The sequence below is a fragment of the Knufia obscura genome (genome assembly GCF_036327395.1).
Source record: "Knufia obscura strain CCFEE 5817 isolate CBS 148926 chromosome Unknown scaffold_13, whole genome shotgun sequence".
Classification (NCBI taxonomy): domain Eukaryota; kingdom Fungi; phylum Ascomycota; class Eurotiomycetes; order Chaetothyriales; family Trichomeriaceae; genus Knufia; species Knufia obscura.
Genome location: NW_027042699.1, coordinates 75,714 through 97,735, shown reverse-complemented (window position 1 = coordinate 97,735; position 22,022 = coordinate 75,714). Strand labels below are relative to the sequence as shown.

The 22,022-nt window shown below is 51.1% G+C and overlaps 7 protein-coding genes across 7 annotated transcripts; 4 read left to right on the top strand and 3 right to left on the bottom strand.

Annotated features, from left to right (window-relative positions):
- Positions 1-883: 883 nt before the first annotated feature.
- On the bottom strand, positions 884-2,398 carry HOS2 (histone deacetylase; the record flags this gene model as incomplete). Its single annotated transcript, XM_064877610.1, has 1 exon — positions 884-2,398. The coding sequence occupies one exon, from the start codon at positions 2,396-2,398 to the stop codon at positions 884-886; it is 1,515 nt and encodes a 504-aa protein (XP_064726335.1).
- Positions 2,399-5,231: 2,833 nt separating this feature from the next.
- TCB2 (Tricalbin-2) lies at positions 5,232-9,779 on the top strand (the record flags this gene model as incomplete). Its single annotated transcript, XM_064877609.1, has 2 exons — positions 5,232-5,420; positions 5,472-9,779. The coding sequence occupies 2 exons, from the start codon at positions 5,232-5,234 to the stop codon at positions 9,777-9,779; spliced, it is 4,497 nt and encodes a 1,498-aa protein (XP_064726334.1).
- Positions 9,780-11,460: 1,681 nt separating this feature from the next.
- On the top strand, positions 11,461-12,957 carry UGP1 (UTP-glucose-1-phosphate uridylyltransferase; the record flags this gene model as incomplete). Its single annotated transcript, XM_064877608.1, has 1 exon — positions 11,461-12,957. The coding sequence occupies one exon, from the start codon at positions 11,461-11,463 to the stop codon at positions 12,955-12,957; it is 1,497 nt and encodes a 498-aa protein (XP_064726333.1).
- Positions 12,958-13,981: 1,024 nt separating this feature from the next.
- Positions 13,982-16,999, bottom strand: PMZ80_009212 (uncharacterized protein; the record flags this gene model as incomplete). The annotated part of the gene is made up of 1 exon (XM_064877607.1): positions 13,982-16,999. The coding sequence occupies one exon, from the start codon at positions 16,997-16,999 to the stop codon at positions 13,982-13,984; it is 3,018 nt and encodes a 1,005-aa protein (XP_064726332.1).
- Positions 17,000-17,135: 136 nt separating this feature from the next.
- Positions 17,136-17,885, bottom strand: PMZ80_009211 (uncharacterized protein; the record flags this gene model as incomplete). Its single annotated transcript, XM_064877606.1, has 1 exon — positions 17,136-17,885. One exon carries the CDS (start codon positions 17,883-17,885, stop codon positions 17,136-17,138), a length of 750 nt encoding a protein of 249 aa, XP_064726331.1.
- A 1,793-nt stretch (positions 17,886-19,678) lies between these two features.
- On the top strand, positions 19,679-20,405 carry PMZ80_009210 (uncharacterized protein; the record flags this gene model as incomplete). Its single annotated transcript, XM_064877605.1, has 2 exons — positions 19,679-20,153; positions 20,203-20,405. The coding sequence occupies 2 exons, from the start codon at positions 19,679-19,681 to the stop codon at positions 20,403-20,405; spliced, it is 678 nt and encodes a 225-aa protein (XP_064726330.1).
- Positions 20,406-21,604: 1,199 nt separating this feature from the next.
- PMZ80_009209 (uncharacterized protein) lies at positions 21,605-21,913 on the top strand (the record flags this gene model as incomplete). The annotated part of the gene is made up of 1 exon (XM_064877604.1): positions 21,605-21,913. The coding sequence occupies one exon, from the start codon at positions 21,605-21,607 to the stop codon at positions 21,911-21,913; it is 309 nt and encodes a 102-aa protein (XP_064726329.1).
- Between the last annotated feature and the right edge of the window lie 109 nt (positions 21,914-22,022).

The window sequence follows — 22,022 nt, the reverse complement described above, 5'->3', positions numbered from 1 at the left end:
TGTCGAATCTAGCTCAATATTTCCCGCGTGCTTCGAATCGAGCCAGTGACCTGGTTGGGACTTTGTCGTGCAAGCAGAAGGAGCACCCAATCCGACCAGGCCGAAGCACGTCCTTGCGAAAGATGACCCAATGAAGGTGACTCTTCACACAGACTTTGATGAGACCTGCTCTTGTTTCGACATGTATCTTTATCATGCGTTGCTTGCTCGCTTGGTTTGTCTTGTTCTAACGTGTTGCTTTGATTTAGGAGCAGAGGCACCTGATCCTTCCTTGGAACAAGCACAGAACCAGACTGTAACGACACAGAGGTCCAGCCAGCGACTACGCTGGCACTTACATCCAGGCATTCCAGGGCCGCCAAGACCACTATTGTTCGTTCGTACAAGTGCTGGCGGCTGCAATACTGTAACGTGGCTCAAGGCTGAAACCATGCAACGAATCGTAGGCGGTCAATTCTGGTAATGAGTGAGAAGGTGCAATAGGTTTCTTCCGGGCCGCTGTGAGCGTTGAGAGTATACAGAATGCTTGCCGGGCACGCATCTACACACCTCAATAAGTGATTGAACCATTTGCCGCAATACAAACAGACTTCCACCTATTTTATTGTTGACACGAACTGTCGTGTTGTAACGATTCGGTAAGTTCGCAGGTCGAGCATAGTTGACGCCAGTGAATACCTAGGTACCTGCGTGTGGTTGCCTCAGGCATCAACAATCCTGGTGTCGCTGTCCTTGCCGGTCGGCTGTACAAGGATTTGTTGCTGAACCGAGCACTTCCTCTGTCTTTGGGCGCATTCCTCGCCGCTCGGAACACGTTGGGCGTTCTGTTGCACGTCCTTCAATTGTTCAGCAGGATTGTGCTGTTCTGGTGGCATCGCGCGCATCAGCTGGTCGGTCCTGTCATGAATTCGCTCGTCTTCATGTTCCCAATATTCCCGGCCATCAGCCCGGTCCGCTCAAGCTCTTTTCGGCGGCTTCTTTGCGCGATCAGGCCACCAGCGCCATCTCTATCCTCCATTTTCTCTTCTTTCTCCATTCGCCGAGCTTGGTGTTCCCTCTCGGCCTCCTCTCGCCAAGTGTCTATCTCCCGCGGTATCCAGTTCATCTGGACCGAAGGGGCGCCTCTAATGTACCGGAGTTGCTCACTGACAGAGCGGATGATCCTTTCGATGTCGGCCCTGGTATTCAGATTTTGTGTCTTCCAGCCACCGAGATTGGGGAACAGCGTCATGCCTTCCTTTCTAAACGCTTCACGATGGGGCATGTCTTCTGGAAGGATGGAATCGATCTTGTCCGCAGCACCTATCGCAATCGATGTCTCGTGTGCCCAAGCTCTTGCGACGTTTCGGGGTGTATAACCCCCACCCCCAAGGACAAGCAGTGGCTTCTTGTATTTGGTACAATAGTCTGTGCAGAACTGTACACAATGGCCGTGGCCTTTGATGTTGAGGTTGAAGCAGCCCAGTCGATCGTGGCCCAAGCTGTCCGCACCGCATTGAAGTACAATCACAGAAGGATCATACGTCCTGGTCACTGCTCCAATGACTGTGTCGAACAGGAAAGCATAGTCTTGATCCGTGATCCCATCATTCAAGGGTACATTTATGGTGTGGTTGCGACCGGGGTTCTCTGGATGCATAGGACCAGTGCTGTCGAGGGGACCAGTTCCCGGAAAAAAGACTTCCCTATCGTACTTATGGAACGACACGCAAAAAACCCGGTCAGTACTCCAAAATGCCTGCTCAACACCATCACCATGGTGTACGTCGATGTCTATATACAAGACTCGAGGATGATGATACAGAAGCTCAAGGATAGCGAGGACTATGTCGTTGATATAACAAAAACCCGAAGCTTCACCTTTTTTCGCGTGATGCAATCCGCCTGTCCAGTTCAGAGCTACGTCAGACTGCCCGCTAATGAGTTTCCGAGCAGCGTCCACAGAAGCACCTGAGTAGTATGAACAGTATTCGAAGAGGCCATCAAAGATAGGGCAGTCATCGCCCACTCCGTATACCGATGAGCTGTATCCGGTCGGCTGCGCTAGCTCGGGATACATCTCCACGATATTTTTTGGTGTTGCGACAGACAAGAAGTCTACATAATCTTCTTTATGGAAAGCAGCAATGTCTTCCTTAGTAAGCGCAGGTGGTGAATAAAGGTCCATTCCATGATGCATGTTGTATCCCATGATCAAGCTTTTCGTGAGGGTGAGACGCCAGACTTTCATGGGATGAAGCTGTCCGAAATGGTACTTTTCAACAGCTGGATTGTGGTGCCACGAAACACGATAGCCCTTTGGCTTATCGATCGCGTTATTGCGAATCTCATTATCGAGCTTGGCTGAGTATGTGAAAGTCGGACGATCATTGTATTCTTCGACAATGTCTTGCGCCATGATTGGCGGCTTGCCAGATCCCCTGGTCAGCTCTAGCGATGCTGGCAAGATTCATGGGCAGTCATGGTTATCGGTTGTGTCGCATAGTCCACCCTAGCTGTATATACCACGAAGATGACTATATACTCAGCATTAATGCGTCGATATGAAATTGAGGTCGGCAGGAAGATTGTTTTTGTGTAGGATGAAAATGAGTTCTAGCTTTAGTAATGGAGTGAATTCTAAAAGCACCGCGACTGGCGCTACAAGTTGATTCGGCCCTCTTTCCTTGTCACGCGCTTGTGCAAGGCTCGCTTAGTCAGGCACCAAGTGCCACAAGCCTTGCGCTAAAATCTAACACGGATTTGCTCCTCCTTGAATTCTCAACTTGTCCTTCTAGACATCCCTAGTCATCATCGACGAGTGCCTTATACGGATCACGAAAGGCCTACCCGGATTTATCATACGTACGCACTCGTCGAACTCACGCAATGGCCGTAGAAAGCGACTGCGCGACAGTGCTTGAACAATTCATACACGATGCAGCAAACTTACCAGCAGAGATCAACTACATGTTGGAGGAGATTCAAGCGCTTGACCAACAAGTGCACAAATACTTACAGAATATACACAGTAAGGAAAGCGCACTGCAGAAGCAAGTCAAGAACCATGGTTCGCTGGTCCCTCACCCAAAAGAACAAGAGTTCTTCGAAGTCGGCAAGAAGAACTATGACCTTTGCCTAGCTCTGCAGGAGAAGAAAATAGGGCACGGCGACAAAGCATCTGTTATACTTGACCGGCAACTCAAGAAAGTCGACGAGCGGATCCGACAATTACAGAGGTCAGGCCAGATGGACGATGACCCACCTCTACCGAGTGTCTTCGATAGGAAGCCTGAGAACTCAAGGACACCGCTTGACATGCCAAATCCTATTGCGCTTCAAGCAGCAAACCTCAATGCAGTGGGTGCAAACCGAGCTATACAATCCCATACGACACCCACAATACGGCCGCCGCAACCTCGTCACATGCACCAAGCTCTCACTTCGTCTGCTCAACAGCAGCGGTCTTCCGTCCCAGCAACTCCAGCCTCAGTAGTCATCCAAGCACAAAAGCAGACTGAGCGCGAGCACTCGGCAGGAGCAGACAGCAAGCGCCGTAAACTCAACATGTCAACAACAGGCATTAATCTTCCCTCTCAACCATCTGGTCTCCGCCAATCCTCAATGGGCCCTGGCACACCCAAGGCTGGCACACCAACAGGCAGCCGAGCGGGCAGTATCCCTCGCGTGACAGGTCCAGCAAGCAAAAAGGCTGGCGTCGCTGTTACCAAGAAAGTCAACAATCCCGCTGTCACGAAACTAAAAAACAAACACACCAAACACGTTCGCCTCTCCCAGTCAGGTGGCCGCAAAAAAGCTGGCTCACCCGCTGTACGTGGTGCCCGCGCCGGCACAGAAGTCAGCGAGGACAGCGTTCTGTCTTCGGCAGACGCATCGGATACAGATACGTCACAGGCCAGGAAGCGGAGGAAGAAGACGGCTCACCAGCCTGAGCCACCAAGTGCATCTGAAGATGAAGGTGAGGATGAAACGGACGACAAGGTCTACTGCTACTGCTCCCAACCTAGTTACGGGGAGATGGTAGGTTGTGAGAATCCAAGTTGCAAGAGGGAGTGGTTCCATATTTCTTGTCTGGGATTGAAGACTGTGCCGCAGGAGGAGCACTGGTTCTGTCCCGAATGTAGGACGGAAGTTGAGGGACAGGCAGGGAACAAGAAGAGGAAATAGTCGGTTGATTGGTAGCTTGAATCTGGAATGGCAGCGATCATTCCGTTTCATGGGGACCACACAAGCCTACCCGCATTTGTTGTCTGTGAAACTCTGCTCACCACGCATTTTGGAGGGTTCCTTGACTGCCAATGGTGTAGAAGATGAACAAGCATGCATAGCAGTCAAGGGCTGCCACTGTGCTGCGCCAATAGCAGGGAAGGAAGGTTGCGCCAGCAAGCTGAAGAAAGTAACACAAAAGGAAGGACCATCCAGACACCAGCCACACTCTTCTCAAGCCGTTGCTTTCGTTCGTGGAGCTTTCCAAGTCTCTACTAGTGGTGCTAACCCGCGGACGGACTCGTGTATCGTGTGTGAAATAAAGCCCTATGTAGTATGGATCCGTTGCTCGCTGTCAGGCAATCTCTGCGGTGGTTGTACACGCGTCTCACTTCCTTCACTGTATTAATTCGAACCCTACCCTCCTGAACAATCATTGGTGCCAGTAACACTTGTTCCGCTCGCTGCGCTGGTGAACGCCATACAGTAACCGATCTCAGAATCGCATTATCTTGCATAAGAAAAGCATCGTAGAGGCAGTAGTAGTGGGTCTTGGGTAGTAATAAAGTGGGTGAAAAGCGAGGTCTGGCTCCTTAATTGATTGATTCGATAGCGCTTAGGCGTACGTCAATTCCAGGGCTTCGCAGCTGAGCTTATGTTTGTGAACTTACCCCAAGTAGCCTAAACCAAAGGAAGCAAGATGCCTAGTAAAACGCCAACCACTAACAAACGCGCTCATGCGGCAGAACTGCTCCACCAGCTACTAGCGGCCAGTGCCACTGCGCGCTCTCCATCTCGGTTTACCGCGACCCAAGCACATGAACTGCAGCGACCGACTGCACGTTGCACGATTCAGCTGCTATTGACCTCAAGTACTCCGTAGATTCTCCCTCTCTGGTCCTACCGGCTCTCACATTCTTTTTAGTTGCTTTCTATCCCTGTTGTTTATCTCTATTAATTTACAGAAGAACTTGTATGTCCTGAAGCCCAGCGAGTCAGCAGCCGCGTGTTGCCCGCTCGGTATAATGCTTTCCTCGTTCAAGCACGAGGCTAAGCAAGAGGTAGCAGAAGAGGCAGCACGAGACCCAAATTCTAGATTCTCTGCCGAAGATGCGGAGAGGGTCATGGTCGAGGAGAGCAAGAAAGCCGGAGCACCAGCCTTTCAATTCGATCCGAACGCTTCGCCGGAGGAGAAGGCTGCACAGGCCAGAGCTGTGAGTTGAGGTTGTAGGCCGAGTCTTGGGATGGCACTGATAGCTGTATAGAGAGGCAATTCACTCCACACGAATCGCCCGAAAGGAGCTGGTCTGAAATCCGATATCAACGATGGGCCTGATGACTACGACCTACCAGCTCCAACAACAGCCGGTGTGGTTGCTGGATCTACCACGGGTGACCAGCAGGAGCAAATGAACGGCTTCCACCCAGAGGAAGACAATTGGAAGAAGACTGGTTGGGCCCCTCGCTTTGGCTCCGGCGAGACAGAGGAGGACAAGCAAGATGATGCTCTGATATCTGATCACCAGACCTTCTTAGAAGGCAAGCTGGACGACAAGTTCTACGGCGATTGGTACCACAATGCTGCTGTCATCGTATTTGCTTGCTTAAGCTCCTGGCTGATCGCAGTCGTGGGTGGTGGTCTTGGTTGGGTCCTCATAATAATGGCTGCCTGCGGAACATACTATAGAACCTCCATCCGCAGGGTGAGACGTAACTTCCGGGACGATATCACAAGAGAGTTGGCGAAAACTCACCTGGAAACGGATCACGAATCTTTGGAGTGGATGAACAGCTTCCTCGGCAAGTTCTGGCCCATCTTTGCTCCTAACCTGGCAATCAGTGTCATACAATCAGTCGACCAGGTTCTCAGCACCTCGACTCCTGCCTTTCTCGACAGTATGCGCATGGAAACGTTTACACTTGGTACAAAACCACCACGCATGGAACATGTCAAGACATACCCAAGAATGGAGGACGACATTGTAATGATGGATTGGCGGTTCAGCTTTACACCCACCGATACCATGGACATGACGGCGCGCCAGCTTAAGAACAAGATCAACCCGAAAGTGGTACTCGAAATTCGAATAGGCAAAGCGATGGTCAGCAAATCCATGAAGATCATTGTTGAAGACTTCGCCTTCTCGGGCCTTATGCGGATCAAGATGAAGCTACAGCTACCCTTTCCGTATGTGGAGCGTGTCGATATGTGTTTCCTCGAACGCCCAGAGATCGATTATGTCTGCAAACCTCTTGGTGGTGAAACCTTTGGATTTGACATTAACTTCATTCCTGGTCTGGAGACTTTCATCAAGGATCAGATACATGCTAACCTTGCTCCAATCATGTATGCACCCAATGTCTTCCCCATTGAAGTCGCCAAGATGCTTTCAGGTAATCCAGTCGATATGGCTATTGGTGTGGTCGCAATCACTCTTCACAGTGGACACGGTCTGCGCAATCCAGACAAGTTTGCTGGTACACCGGATCCATATTGTGTTGTCTCCATCAACGGCAGGAACGAACTCGGACGTACCAAGACTGTGCACGAGAGTGCTGATCCTCGCTGGAACGAGACCCTGTACATCATAATCACAAATTTCACAGACTCGTTGTCATTGCAAGTGTTTGATTACAACGAGGTGCGCAAGGACAAGGAGCTTGGTACCGCAAGCTTTCCACTTGAGAAGCTGGAAGCTGTCACTGAGCATGAGAACGAGCAACTCGAGGTTGTGGCAGGTGGCAAGCAGCGAGGCGTGATCAATTGCGATATACGCTTCTTTCCAGTCCTACAAGGAGCCAAAGATGAAGAGGGCAAGGAGCTTCCGCCTCCCGAATCGAATACAGGTATTGCCCGGATCACCATTGAACAAGCCAAAGATCTGGACGGCTCTAAGAGTATGGTTGGTGCACTCAACCCCTATGCTGTTCTGCTATTGAATGGCAAAGAAGTCCACATTACTGGCAAGCTCAAGAGGACGAACCAACCAATCTTCACCAACCCGAGTACCTCGGTCCTAGTAACGGATAAGAAAAAGGCTCGAATTGGTTTAGTAATCAAGGACGACCGTGATCTGGCGTCAGATCCGATCGTCGGCAGGTATCAAATCAAGGTGGACGATATGCTCACTCTCATGCAGAAAGGCCAAGAATGGTTCAATCTTGCAGACTCCAAGACTGGCCGCGCAAAGCTCTTGATCAACTGGAAGCCGGTTGCTCTGACCGGAATCACATCCTCTGGAGGCTATATCAAGCCTATTGGTGTTATGCGAGTGCATTTCCAAAAGGCGCATGATCTTCGAAACTTGGAGACACTCGGAAAGTCGGACCCATACGGACGAGTCTTGCTCAATGGCATTCAGAAGGGTCGTACTGTCACATTCAAGAATAACCTTGAACCAACCTGGGACGAGGTGGTCTATGTGCCTGTTCACACGGTTCGTGAGCGAATAACTCTCGAGGTCATGGACGAAGAGAAACTGGGCAAAGATCGATCCTTAGGACAGATCGATGTCTCTGTTGCAGAGTATGTCAAAGAAAACGAAGAAGAAGGAGGCTATCTCGTGCATGATACCAAAACTCTGTACAATGACGGACTGAGAATACAAGGCAAGGGAACAGCCAAGGGCACTCTGTCATACACGGTCTCATTCTTCCCCACATTGAATGTAGTGGACCCTGATGAAGAGAAAGAAGAGCAAGACGCTCTTGCTGCTCTACCCACGGCGCTAGCCAAGCCGGAAGGTTCTGGTCACAGCAAGCAAAGCTCTATCGATACCACAAAGTCCGCAACCAACGGAATCAGGCCAAGCCTGGATGAGCGAAAGGATCTTGACAATGCTGGCAAATTGTCTGCTGGGGCTAGGCCTGATAGTACAATAGCGCCATCTGTTCAAGAGTCTCTGATTCCCGAGAAGAAAGAAGCACCTAAGATCCGATTGACAGTGGATGAACTGCCCAAGTACGAGTCAGGATTGTTGATCTTCAACATAGTCGAGGGCACCTTCTCTCGCAAAGATGTCCTGTTAGAAGTCGTTATGGATGACCACAGCTTTCCCTCATATACGACAGGCAGGGCAAGACAGAAGCACCATGTGTTCGGTGAGACTGGCGATGTTTTTGTTCGGGAACTCGATTTCTCGCGCATAACACTCAGACTCGTCGAGAAGGTTGACAAAGATGGCGACGATGGCGAGGACCACGTCGTGGCTAAGTTACAAGGGCAGACGCTCCAGACCTTGTCGCATTGCTTGTATACGCCTACAGAACTTACTTTACGCGGAGATGATGGCAGTGCGAACAAGGTCATTGTTATGCTGAAATACTTGCCGGTACAGATGCAACTCGATCCAAGCGAGAGCATCAACAACATGGGTACCCTTAGAGTGGATGTACTGGATGCAGCAGAGCTTCCCGCTGCCGATCGCAATGGATACAGCGACCCATACTGCAAATTCAAGCTCAATGGCAAGGAGGTTCACAAGACCAAGACACAGAAAAAGACTCTGCATCCTGCTTGGAACGAGAGTTTCGAGACCATGGTGTCATCGAGAACAGCAGCCGACTTCCGTGTTGATGTCTACGATTGGGATTTTGGGGATAAGGCCGATTTCCTTGGAGGTGCCAATATCGACCTGGCTGCTCTTGAGCCGTTCGAGCAGCGAGAGTACAAGTATGAGCTGGATGGAAAGTCCGGAGTCATCCGTCTGAAGATGACATTCAAGCCATCGTACGTCACTCGATCTCGACAAGGATCCTCAACCTTCCAAGGTACATTTGCACCAGCGGGTAAAGTGGTTGGCGCACCCGTCAAAGGCGTTACTAAAGTCGGTGGCGGAGTTGTGAAAGGGGCCTCATTCCTCAAGCGCAATTTTACTGGAAGAGGCAGCAAGGATGAGCCAATGGTTGCAGTCAATAGCGAGCGAGAAGGTAGTCCGATGCCGGATGTTGCTGCTACTCCGGCCACACCCGCTAGAAGCGCAGCGTTGACTGACGCTGGATCGCCCATGACGCCGCAGTCGGCGAACCACCACAGAGTGTCGAGCTATAGCTCGGCATTCGCACCAGCTGGTAAAGGGGTAGAGATCGGAACAGCTCATTTCATCATCGTTTCAGCGACCGGCTTCCCTGAGAAGGCAGATGTACAGGTCCATGTCAACATGAAGGGTGCCAAGGGCAAGACCAAAGAACTGTATAAGACGAAGCATCTACGACCGAAGGATGGCGTTGTTAGTTTTGGTGACGAAGAGAACTTCAAGGTCACTTGCCCTGCAGACACTACCTTCCAGATGATGGTGAAGGATCATGAGGTCTTCCGCGACAAAGAGCTCGGTGAGGGCATTTTCTTCGTCTCTGATCAAGGCAGCGGTGCCGAGCAGGAAGTCAAAGTTGGCAGTGGTACCGTTGTTATTCGAAGCAGCTTCGTACCTGACCCAAGTGCTGGTGGTGCTACAGATGGTATGCTGAGACCTACTACGAGCGGAAACGATAGCCCTGTCTCGAGAAAGGATGCCGCGCCGAGAAGGAGTTTCTTTGGCAAGAGAGATGTGAGTGGAAAGGTCGAGCCTTTTTAGAAAGACTGGCCTGTCTGACCTCGGAGCTGTTCACTTGTTGTTTACTTCACAGCGTTTATTGCGCTTCTCTTCTCACGATACCATTGCTGTAGGGTTGGATCAGGAGTACGGAAAAGTGCTATCAATAGTCACCACCTAAGTAATATTGTATACGAAGCCAGCTTAGCTTCCTACTCAAAATCTTTGGTGCACCAGACGCTGGTGTACTCGAGGTATTTCTCGTTATCGAAGCGGTGTAACATAGACCGCAATAGTGCTACAACATGTCTCAACACTATGAATATCGAACATCTAGAGCCTCACCCGCCTCAATCAGCGTTTGCTCCTTATGCTCGTGGACCTGAAAAGCTCGAACTGTTGGCACTAGCGCCGATAAAGTTGGGACACGCAGCGTTGTGATAGGTCAGAGATGTTTTATATTGCCACTAGCGGCACATGCGCTCTGGGGGGTTCCCGCCGGGATCTTGGAGCGATAGCTTTGAGACCAGTGGGGACCCTGCGGCTTGGAAACCTTCGAGCATTGGTGCTTTCAGGAACAGCCTCAGCAGTTACACGGCAGGGAAATGTCATGGGGCAGGCTACTCTGCAGAAGGGCAGATCACACAACTTTTTTCGCTGAAAATCCTTGAGCACAGTCCTGTAGTTGGGAGTAGTAACAAATAGTGCCCCTCGCAGTTGCCCACAAGTGGTGGGGAGCTTGTTAGCGAAAATATCATAAGAAGCTCGGGAAGTCGCAGCTGCAGATCAAGAGGAAGGAACTCCCGACATCATAATTATACTTGAATCAAACAATTTCATCGTGTCTCAGACCACAAACGCTTTCCTACACACACTTCTCAGACAATCATCGTCGTCCCCTGCAACTTGAACAAGACTTTATCAAGTCTTTCTCCATCGTCGACGACCCACACTCTAGCCCAACAAGTACCTTAGTGGTAAGTTCTCTCAGACCGCTTTCTTGATCGCTATCGGAACACCACCGGGAGAGCCACAGATGATGCCGGCACGGACAACGTGTGTTGCTCCCGTGGCGTGAACAAGCACTCCGGTGGATATTGAACTCGGTCGTCGCTGCAGGGGCACTTGTTAAAAAAAGTCCTCGAGCAGATTGTGTTATCTTCACCAGTGCCCTCAACTTTCTGCTCCTACTTTGACACTTCTGCTTTGTTCTGCAGATACTGACACCATACTACTCCAGACATCCTATTTGATCTCCAAGACCTCCCAGCCAATATGGCATCCAAAGCACTTCCTTCCCACCTCCGGCCCTCAGCTGCAAATGGCTCTGTCGACGCACCCAGACACCATGGAAAGACACAGTCGCATGTGGTAAGTTTTATCCTCTGAAAGCAAGAAAATGGAATTTTGTGGCACAAAGAAAACACTGCAGGTGTGAGAGAAAGAGCAGCATACCTGTTTGCTAGAAGCTGGTTCTACAGCCGTGTTTCTGAAGCTCAGCATGTGAAACTACGAGATCTTCACTATAGCAGATATATTGCAAGAAATCGAGTGAAAGCAAGAGCACAGCAGACACACCTGGCGAGCTAAGCCAACACTTTCACCGCGGAAGGGCTGTCTCAAAAACCGCAGCTGCGCTGTTTTCTATCCACCATTAAATCACACAAATTGATCGCTAATGGTTGACTACACACGATATCACATTGATCTGTTAAAACAAAACATGGCAGACCTCCAGCTAACATCGTCTTCCCAGGCTTTCGAGAATACCTCTACAAATGTCGCAGCCAGCCAGATGCGAAACGCTTTAAACCAGCTAGCAGATACGGTCGATGACCCAGCACAAAAGCAGAGATTCGAGGCTGAGATGGACAACTTCTTCGCTCTCTTCAGAAGATACCTGAATGACAGAGCCAAGGGCAACGCCATCGACTGGAACAAGATCAACCCACCTGCACCAGAGCATGTCGTCAACTACGACAAGCTGCCCAACACCGATGCAGTTGACTACCTGAACAAGCTTGCAGTTGTCAAGCTTAATGGTGGTCTCGGTACCTCCATGGGTTGCGTCGGCCCAAAATCTGTCATCGAAGTCCGAGACGGCATGTCCTTCCTCGATCTCTCTGTCCGTCAAATTGAGTACCTTAATAGGACTTACGACGTCAACGTCCCATTCGTCCTCATGAACTCGTTCAACACTGACGACGATACTGCTTCCATCATCAAGAAGTACGAGGGCCACAACATCGACATCCTGACCTTCAACCAGTCTCGATACCCTCGTGTCCTCAAGGACTCCCTCCTTCCTGCCGGCAAGTCCTTCAAGTCACAGTTGTCCGACTGGTATCCTCCCGGCCACGGTGACGTGTTCGAGTCCCTCTACAACTCTGGCATGCTTGACCAGCTCATTGAAAGAGGCGTTGAATACATCTTCATGTCCAATGCCGACAACTTGGGTGCTGTTGTTGACCTTCGAATCCTGCAGCACATGGTTGACACCAAGGCTGAGTACATCATGGAATTGACAGACAAGACGAAGGCCGACGTCAAGGGTGGCACAATCATTGACTACGAGGGCAAGGCACGACTTCTCGAAATTGCCCAGGTACCCAAGCAGTACGTCAACGAGTTCAAGTCGATCAAGAAGTTCAAGTACTTCAACACCAACAACATCTGGATGAACCTGAAGGCCATCAAGCGAGTCGTTGAGGACAACGCTCTTGAGCTGGAAATTATCCCCAACGAGAAGTCCATCCCGGCCGACAAGAAGGGTGAGGCCGATCTCTCCGTTCTGCAGCTCGAGACAGCCGTCGGTGCTGCCATCCGATTCTTCAAGAACGCTCACGGTGTCAACGTACCAAGAAAGCGTTTCTTGCCAGTCAAGACCTGCTCCGACCTTATGCTCGTCAAGTCCAACCTCTACACTCTCAGCCACGGTCAACTTGTCATCGACCCTTCGAGATTCGGACCTGCTCCTCTCATCAAGCTCGGCAGTGACTTCAAAAAAGTTGCCCAATTCCAGAAGAGAATTGGCAGCATTCCCAACATTGTCGAACTTGACCACCTTACTGTCACTGGTGACGTCAACTTCGGTCGCGGCATTGTTCTCAAGGGCACAGTCATCATTGTGGCTACTGAGAACAGCACCATTGACATCCCTCCCGGATCCGTCTTGGAGAACGTCGTCGTCCAGGGTAGCTTGAGAATCCTCGAGCACTAAATGTACACTTCCAATTTGTGTTCAAGCGGTGTTGATACCTGCTTAGCAAAGCGGCAGATAGAGTGTTTACGAGTTATGTGCAAGAAAATGAGCTAATATGACATGCATGGAATTGAGGTGGATCATAGAGCGATATGGTGAACATTGTTGAACGGGATGAATGTTTATACCACGATACATGAAGCATGAAATAGCTCTGAATATCAGTGGGATGCTTGACGCGAGTACAGTATAGCTAGCATGCGTGCAATCAATGAACAGTTCCTAGAATCAACGTCTCATGTCCCCCAACCCTGTTTGTTCTGTCATTCCTTCTCAGACTGCCTGCATGCTTACATCGGCAGGATGTTACCGGGCAGATACACGTCAAGTCATGAACACAGTGCCAAACCAGTGTGGAATCGAAGTGCAAAGCACAACCTGATCGTACCGAACATTATTTATTGGACACTCTGTACGAACGAGGAGATACCTAAAAAGGGTGCGTTTTGGAGATGGAAGGTGACAACCTCACTCAGACTATTCTATATCAAAGAAGGCAGGCGCCATCCATCCACGTAACACTCGAAATCTTTAAAAGAAGGGAAAGCAGAACGACGACCCGAATGGACGGAGGGAGCAAGAAAGAAGGAAGGAAGGAAGGTACGAGGAAGCCTGACATGCTAGGAGAGCGGTGGCGCGATGCAGGCGGAAGGGCAAGGTGTTCTGGGGTGGGCACGGGAAGCAAGACGCACAGAATAGATGAAGGGTGCATTCGAGGAGGAGGGCACAGGTTGTGTTTGAGTATGCTGGTTCGGATGCAATATCGAGGACCGGGAAGGTGAGTAATCTAGAGACAAGGATAGAACATGAGCAAGATTCTGGATCATAGATTGATTACATTAATCGTTCCTCGTTCTAGCTCATTACTTCAGCCATAGACGCGTTAATCATGATCTCCTGCTATCATGTACTGTGCATGTTCATCATACCATCAATATACTCGTTCCTCAATACACAAATTATGCTCTCTTGCACTTGTCACCTATGGGCGGTGGTGTTCACCGAACACTCCAAAAGGCTCAGTTGCATTATGCGGAAGGCCATGTTCGTTACCACCGACACCATGTGCTCCACTTGCGTTGCCCAGCCCATCATTATCGGTGACACCACTAGTCGGGCCCATACCGGATGGTGCTGAGTCGGTGCCTCGTCCGATGGTGTAAGTGCTATGACCTGCGCCTGCGCTTGTTGGAGACTCACGGCTCAACCGGCGGGCTGCTTCGGGATCCTTGGCTGGGTCGTAGGGAAGGCCAGTGGTTGGGTCATAGTGTTCTGTGGAGGTTCGACCGGCATGGGCTGGGCTTGAACCAAGGACATTGCGGCCTTTGGTGTCGCTGTGGTGGGTTGGGACGTGACTATGGCCTGTGGCCGCACCAGTACCAGCACCGACGCCGGCGGCGCCAGCGGTGCCGTAGTGACCATGATCTTCTTCGTCAGTAGAGTAGTCTTCGTCCTCGCCGGTGTCCTTGTTCTTTCTTCGCTTGAAGATTCGCTTGAAGAAGCCAGGCTTCTTCTCCTTCTCATCATGGGAATGTTTCTCATGTGAATGCTTGCTTTCACGTGGACTATATGGGTGTTCGTGCGCGGCTGACATTCGATCCCGCTCGTAGATGTTGTCATAAGAACCACGCTGGCCAACACCAGCAGCCTCACCAGTAGGGCCGACTGCACTAGCCCGTCTATCCTTCTCATGGCCGAACATGCCCGTGCCAGCAACAGCTCCTGCGGTACCGAATGAGCCGGCGGCAATTCCAGCTTGTGCTTCGCGCTCACGTCGCATACGATCTTCTTCTTCAGAGGCGAGTCGTGCTCGCTCGCGCTTCTCTGCTGCAGCGGCAGCTGCGGCACGTTCTTTCTCGTCCTTTTCATGCTGGCGTTGCTCGTGTTCACGCAGTTTTTCCTGTTCTCTTTGTCGGGCGTGCTCTTCTTTCTCACGTTCCTTCAATTCATGCTTATGTTGGCGTTCGAGCTCCTTCTGTCGCGCATGCTCTTCTCTCTCGTGTTCCTTCATCTCGTGCTTGTGTTGGCGTTCCACCTCTTTCTCGTGTTCCTTTCGTTCCTTAGCAGCGGCCTTTTCTTGGGCTTCGCGCTGCTTGGCCAAGTCCTTCTCACGCTCAGATGCAACACGTTGTTGCTCACGTTCGGCTGCGGCTCGGCGGGCTGCTTCTTCATCTCTAGAGTGGTCGTAGGCTGCGTAAGCTGCACCGCCTGCGGCTGCACCGGCACCAGCGCCCAGAGCAGCGTTGCGAGCAGTGTGATCTTCTTCTCGTGGTCGCTCGTGTTCGTAGGTTGGTGCAGAGGCCGAAGACACGGGGTAAGCAGGGGCATCCTCAACATGGTACCGACCTGGGGCTGCAGCGACTGCATGGCTCGGTACGTCTCTACTTCTGTCAGGCATGACAGCTGATCCTGTAGCCGTCGACGGGTGCATGGTAGACGGAGTTCCGAGATCCCTGGATCTGTCGGGAAGAACATTAGATCCTGTCGCTACTGATGGTTGAGCATGAGACGACGTATCGAAATCTCTGGATCTGTCGGGAAGAACAGAAGATCCAACGGCCGTTGACGGCTGCGTGGTAGATGAAGACCCGAGGCCCCTGTATTCGTCAGGAAGTGCACTCGAACCTGTCATTGTTGATGGCTGCATGGTAGACGAAGTCGCAGAATCCTTGTTGTGTTCATGCAGGCCGTATGCACCGGCACCAGCAGCGACTGCTGTTGCAGCAAGACCAACATCCCGGCCAGTATGGCTATCGCTTTGCGGAGTGTCACTGGTGATCAGGTCATGGATTGTCGATCGAGTCTGGGGTTGTGTAGTCGAGCTTGTCTGAGGACCAGCGATGCTCTCTCGAAGGCCATCACTATCTGAGTGTTGTGATCGGGGCTCTCCTGAACCACCTATACCCATACCCATTCCAGGCCCTGATGTTGGGTAAGTAGAGCTGCTAGGCCCGCGGGTCATGTCGTCTCGGTGTCCCTGCGAGTCATTGAGTTGGGATGCAGCAATGGCGCCGCCACCTAAACCCGCTCCAAGACCCGTATCTCGGTCGTGATGGTTGTCTCGGTGATCAGTGTGTGTTGCAGGTGACCCAGCGCCGCCGACAGGTGGAGCCACAGCACGAGGGCTATTTAGCCCTGCTGGGTACGCGGTCGTGGGGATCGACTCTCTTCTGTAGTGCGTTGGTGGTCCTGTCTCCTGCGAGACCTGACCTGGCTGGCTTGCAATTGCAGAAGTGTCTCTGGGCTCATCCTGCTCTTGTGTCTTGTCACCATAGCCAAGTGCACTAGAGGCAGCTGCACCGGCCCCTCCAAGACCCACTGCGCCAAGCACTTTGCTCATCATCCCCTGATCTTGATCGTCGTGATGTGGTTCAGTGCCGGTAGTGCCAGTCGAATGTGGTTCACTACCAGTGAGACCGGTGTGATGTGGTTCAGTGCTGGTGGCACCAGTCCCTCCAAGCCCTACTGCGCCGAGCGCTTTGCTCATCATACCCTGATCTTCGTCGTGACGTGATTCGGTGCCGGCAGTGCCAGTTGAATGTGGTTCAGTACCAGTAAAAGCGGAGTGATGTGGTTCAGTGCTAGTAGCACCAGTGGTATGCGGCTGAGTGCTGGTGTCATCTCCGATAGTAGGCATGGTGGCAGAGTCGAGTCCCCTCGTGGATGTGGATTGACCATATTCGAGAGATCTGCTCGTGGGATCCTCAGTTCCCGTCAAGGTCGATGGAGCGGATTCTGAAGCGCCATGGTGAGTCCCAGAGCTGCCGTCGCGGCCGAATGCTTGTGAAGCACCAGTGCCTGCGACACCTCTTTCAAAGCCTGCAGGACCGGTATTACCTGCCAGGTCTCTCTGATTGTGTCCTTGCGACGACGAACTGGTCGCCTCGCCAGGTGGACGGGCCTTGCCGCCGTCAACTCTTGGATCGAGAGAAGAAGCCCGATATGGGTTTTCATACCCTGCAGAGGGAAATTCGCCCGGCATTCTTTCTCCTGCACCCATGTTAGTGACTCTGGTGCACGAGATCTCGACAAACACAAGGAATCTGATGAGCTTTTTGTATGCTTCAAGACTTTTGAGCAAGTCTCAGACTGGAGGAACAGCTACTAGATACTCTAGGTCGTTCAAAGCTCGCTTGTCACAAGCGAGAGCAGAACCTGGTACCAAATATCCTTTCTGGGATACCTTCCATGAAGAAATAGGAAGGAGGGAAGCTCATACCTTGGTTATGCGAAGTCCAAGCAGTTCTTGCAGCTGCAAACGCAGTAGATGACGTAACTCCAGTGTCACTAGCGCCTCTAGCCGCAGAACTAGCATAATGACTTCCAGCTTCTGGTAGCTTGTAGGTCATTGGATCACTAGACTCGTGGTCCACGATACTGCCGGTTGGATCTCCAGAAGCCAGAGGTCTGGAGCTGTATGTGGTGGTCTGGCCGATAGCTGCGGTGCCGCTAGGAGTCTCTTCTTCTGAATGTTCTGTTGGAGTGAAGTCTGTTGACATCCCTTGGGTTGGTCCTGAAGCGTTCATGGTTGATGGATGAGAGGAAGAAGGGCGAGAAGTAGAGTGCGATGGCTGCTCGCCTGTTCGGCCACCAAACGCATGCGCGTCGCTGCTGGAAGTAGTATCAACGTGCTCTTGAGCACCGGCTTCTGGTTCTGTGGTGTTGTCCCGTTGCGATGCTGACGCAGGAGCTGCAGAGGTATCTGGAGGACCGACTGTTTCTGGCTCGGCTGGATTCGAGTAGAGGTTGTCGTCGTCCTTTCGGAAGTGAGAGCCTTGTCCTGCGAGCCCGGGTACATTTTCCGGCTTGTTCGTAGGAGTGTCAGATTTCCTTGACGTGTCAGTGAAAGAGTGAGCACTTCTTGTGTTGTGTTTCTCACAGGACATTCTTAAGGGCGTTCATGGTCGTGGAAGCATAAGTTCTGCGCCTTCGGTTCACAATGCCGCGAGAGTGACTAAATTGACAGCAATGGTGAACAGGGTTCCAAAGGCAATTAGTGTTAAAAAACTATTGTCGACGACAATGGAAAGAGCTATTCATGTTTGACCTCGAAGGCGCACCAGTTTGGGCAGTCACAACATCGGATTCCGTCATTATTGACGACAGGAACAGCTTTTCGACCAAGGCAGAGGTGGTCGTACAATTGCCCAGGTCTCACACCGGACGCCATACGAGTAGCCAACGACTTGACGCGTACGAGGGGTATCTCGCGCACCGCGTTGGTGCGACCGAGAACAGCAGGTTTGGGCGAAAGTGATAGAGAAGTGGAAGTTTGAAGAGAAGTGCAATGCACGTGAACGATTGGTGCAATGACGACAGCCACACGCGCAATCTGTCGCCAGATGCAGAGAAGGCAGCTCTGAGGCGGTGGTCTAGTTCTTTAATCAGAACAGTCACAAGAGCGATGTGTACATTATTTGCACATCTGCCGTAGCATGGCTACTTGAAACTCACCACGAACCTAAAGAACGCAAGAGCAGGAAGAAGTGGTGTGACGAGTTATGGAGTCGAAGTCGCCTTTTGGTTTCCAGATCTCGACCACGGCCGCTCCTTCATCGGCTTTTGTTCGATTCTTGGCGGCTGGAACCACGAGATCACCAAGATGAGCTTGATAAGGGTGAGACCAATCAGTGTGCTTTCACTGGAGCTAGAATTCTTTAGCCTCCAAGAGAATTTCTAGAAGACTTCCAGATCAAGTGACGTTCGGATGCTGTGGGATCATGTTGCGTGACTAGGGTGGCCATCAACTTCATGAGCCATGACTACTGCAGCCAAAAGAAATACAATAACCGTAATTCGAACGAGGACCTGGCACTTATCGTAAGATCAAAAGAAGCAGTAAGCACGGTTGAAGGAATCAATGTAGTATCGCTAAAACAAGAAAACAGAAGCAATCAGTGTCCCTGCAAGTTAGAACGAGCTTTCCGCATCAATATTAGCCGCCACATGCAGCTGCAAGGTACGCTGGGTTTGGCATCATCTTTCGGTGCTTCAGATCATGCTTCGTACCATTTGTTGGTGACCTTGCAACCATCACCGGATCTTGCATATCTTACGGCATGTATAGATACGATTACTATGTTTGCTCTGCTTGCCTTGCTTGCCAATCCTTCTATGCAGGTAACGTTACACTTCTCGAAGACCTCGTTCCGTTAGTGCTCCAGCTGGAGCATTTTGGTCGAAGCAGTGGAGCCCCGGAAACGCCTTAGTACTGGGGGCATCAACGTTGCACACCTCTGACTTTGGCCATCAGTCTTCACCATGCTCCATCGACATGAAGTTCGCGGAGCAAACGGCACCTCTTCTTGCCAGCATTCTTGGCGGGATATATTATCCAAGGCCCATGCTCTGTTCATAACTCTTCGGGCTTAACGTGATTCGGTTCCATCTTATGCTTAACCCACCCTTCTCTTGTCCACTTGTTGCCTTCTTTCCTTCCACTCTTCCGGAATGCTGTAACCCAGGATGTCATGGGGCTGCTGACGATCACTCAAAGAGCCTCAAAAGAACATTGGCCTACCCTCGCCAAACCACATACATGCGACACCTGTCTATGTCCGACATAGTCCGCTCCCTCCTACTATCAGGATACTAGCTTCTCTTCACTATTAGCCTCTAACGATAAGACTACCCTCCCAATTCAAGCCCGACCACAGGTACAAAGTTCGACATATACAAAATGGCCATTCGAGACCGACTCCGGAGAACGTTCAAGAGGAACAAGGACAGCACTTCCTCAGGTGGCTCGACACCTTCCACAGGTTCGGACCCAAACCACTATACTGGCCGCACAGACATAGAGTACTACAAGCCGCATGAGATACCGAAGTCAAAGTACAAGGGCAAGGTTGACCCCGAACACAAAGAAAGATTAGAGGCGTACTCTTTCGCGGATGCCTTTTCTACCGTGCGCAGGAAATCGTCGCAGGCACTATCTGGCATAATGAGTCCTGGTGGCACGAAATCGCAGAGTCGACGGCCAAGTTACATGAGCCATATGAGCAAGGCAAGCAAAGATGGCAGAAAAAGTGTACCAAGCACACCAGGCCCGCACGATGGTCACAGCCCATTGAGTAGACAAGGTACCGCCTCGGAGAAACCGCCTGCACCTTTGATCAGGGAGAACTCCGAGGACGATACCGACGTTTTGAATGGTGAGACTGACACACTCTGTGTATACGCATTTACTGATGGTGTTTACAGCAGGAGTATCACGACGAGGGACCGCAAATTTCGACACGCCCAAGCAACAAACGAACGTGCCTGAAGTAAAACTCGAGAGACAAGCGACCGTGCCCGAGCAACCATTTACAGCTGAAGATCTTGAAAAAGCAATGACTGCAGCAACAATACGTGGCAACGACACCGGCACATTTCAAAACAGCTTGGCTATTGCTGCGCACTAGCACCTTCTCTTGTTCCAATTTCACGAGCTACATTTACGAATTACGAGACGCATTTGAGGGAGTTCAAGCATGCAATAGAAGGGGGAAAAGGACGGTATTATAGACTGGTAGGTCGAACAAATGTATGTAGTGGCGTACGAAAGGTCGGCAGTACTGCTGTTGAAGATACATCCAGCATCAAGGTGCTGCTGTGAGACGTATGACTGGGTAGCTTCGTAGCTCCCGGTCTATAGTGGTTTCATACCAGACGATGCTGAAGGACTCGGTGTCCCCCTTGGGGCCCAGTTGGGCTCGTCTCCATCAAGGCAGGCCGAATGAAATACTATCATTGCTGCCAGACTATGGCAGTGAAATCATCCCATTCCTGATTTGCTTGCATGGTTCTAAAGTTGCTCTCTCTACATTTAGGGTCTGTTCTCTTCCACTCAATCTTGACGTTGAGATCATGGTGAGACGGTATTGCAGGGCCCAGCGCTATGCGAATCCTAAATTGTAATTGCTAGATCACAAGTTTCACGCTCGATGGGTAGGTCGGCCTGAACATCCCAGCCCTCTGTGACTGTCAAATTTATTCGCAGTGATGTCGTACCACAAATCATCGCAATTGCACATAACGCTTGAAGGATTGAAGGACGCCTACCTATGCTCTTAAGTCCTTGAACCTCAACTCCTTAATCTGTCAACAGTTCCGCTGCGACTAGAAGGAAACACAGGTCAATTTCATGCATGTTCACGGCTCAATGCTGAGTCAGACGGTGGCCTTGATGGCTATCGATCTGCTTCCACCAGACATGGAGAAACCCGACGTGGCAGCCAGGCCCTAAAACAGTCAGCTGCCACGGGTGTGGGAGTCATCCGAAGAGACCCGGAGAAGAGCGTGGTTATGCCGCTGATGGTTTCTAAGGCTAATACTAGAAGCCTGGCGGCCCCGGCAATGTTTTCCATGCCTGGTGTTTCGGTCGAGCAAACTCACATAATCACATATTACTATGTAGAGACATCCATACTGAAATCCAAGATTGATCCCCATATTTACCTGACACCACAGCTCGTAGAGGCTACGTTGCGACCGACAGAAGCAGCTGAGGAGAACACAACACGTCTGCGACCCTGCCATCTCACCGAAAGCCGCTGTTCGGACTCGCGTTTCCAAAGCAGCCATACCAGTTCTATCACACATATCACCACCACAATCCAAAATGTCCACCACTCAACAGTCAAACACAGAAAAAGGCACATTCACCCTGCTCCTCTTCGCCAGTGCGCAATCTTACTGCAACAACACAGAATCGCTCTCGCTTTCCGCTCCAACAACCCTGCGGCAACTTTACGCCGAGCTCGAGACGCGGTATCTCGGCGTCGGCGAGAAGATTCTACGCTCGAGTCAGGTGGTCATTAATCTTGACTATGTAGATTGCGAATGGGATGAGCGCGAAACGAAGGGGGAGGAGGTTGTGATTAAGGCTGGGGATGAGGTTGGGGTTGTGCCGCCTGTTAGTGCGGGTTAGAGGATGGAATTGTGGTTGGAAGCCTCGGAGGGTGTTCATGGATTTGATCTGAGCGTCGGATAGGGCGACTGAAGGTGTTGAGGGAGCATGAAGGATGAATCTCGATGGG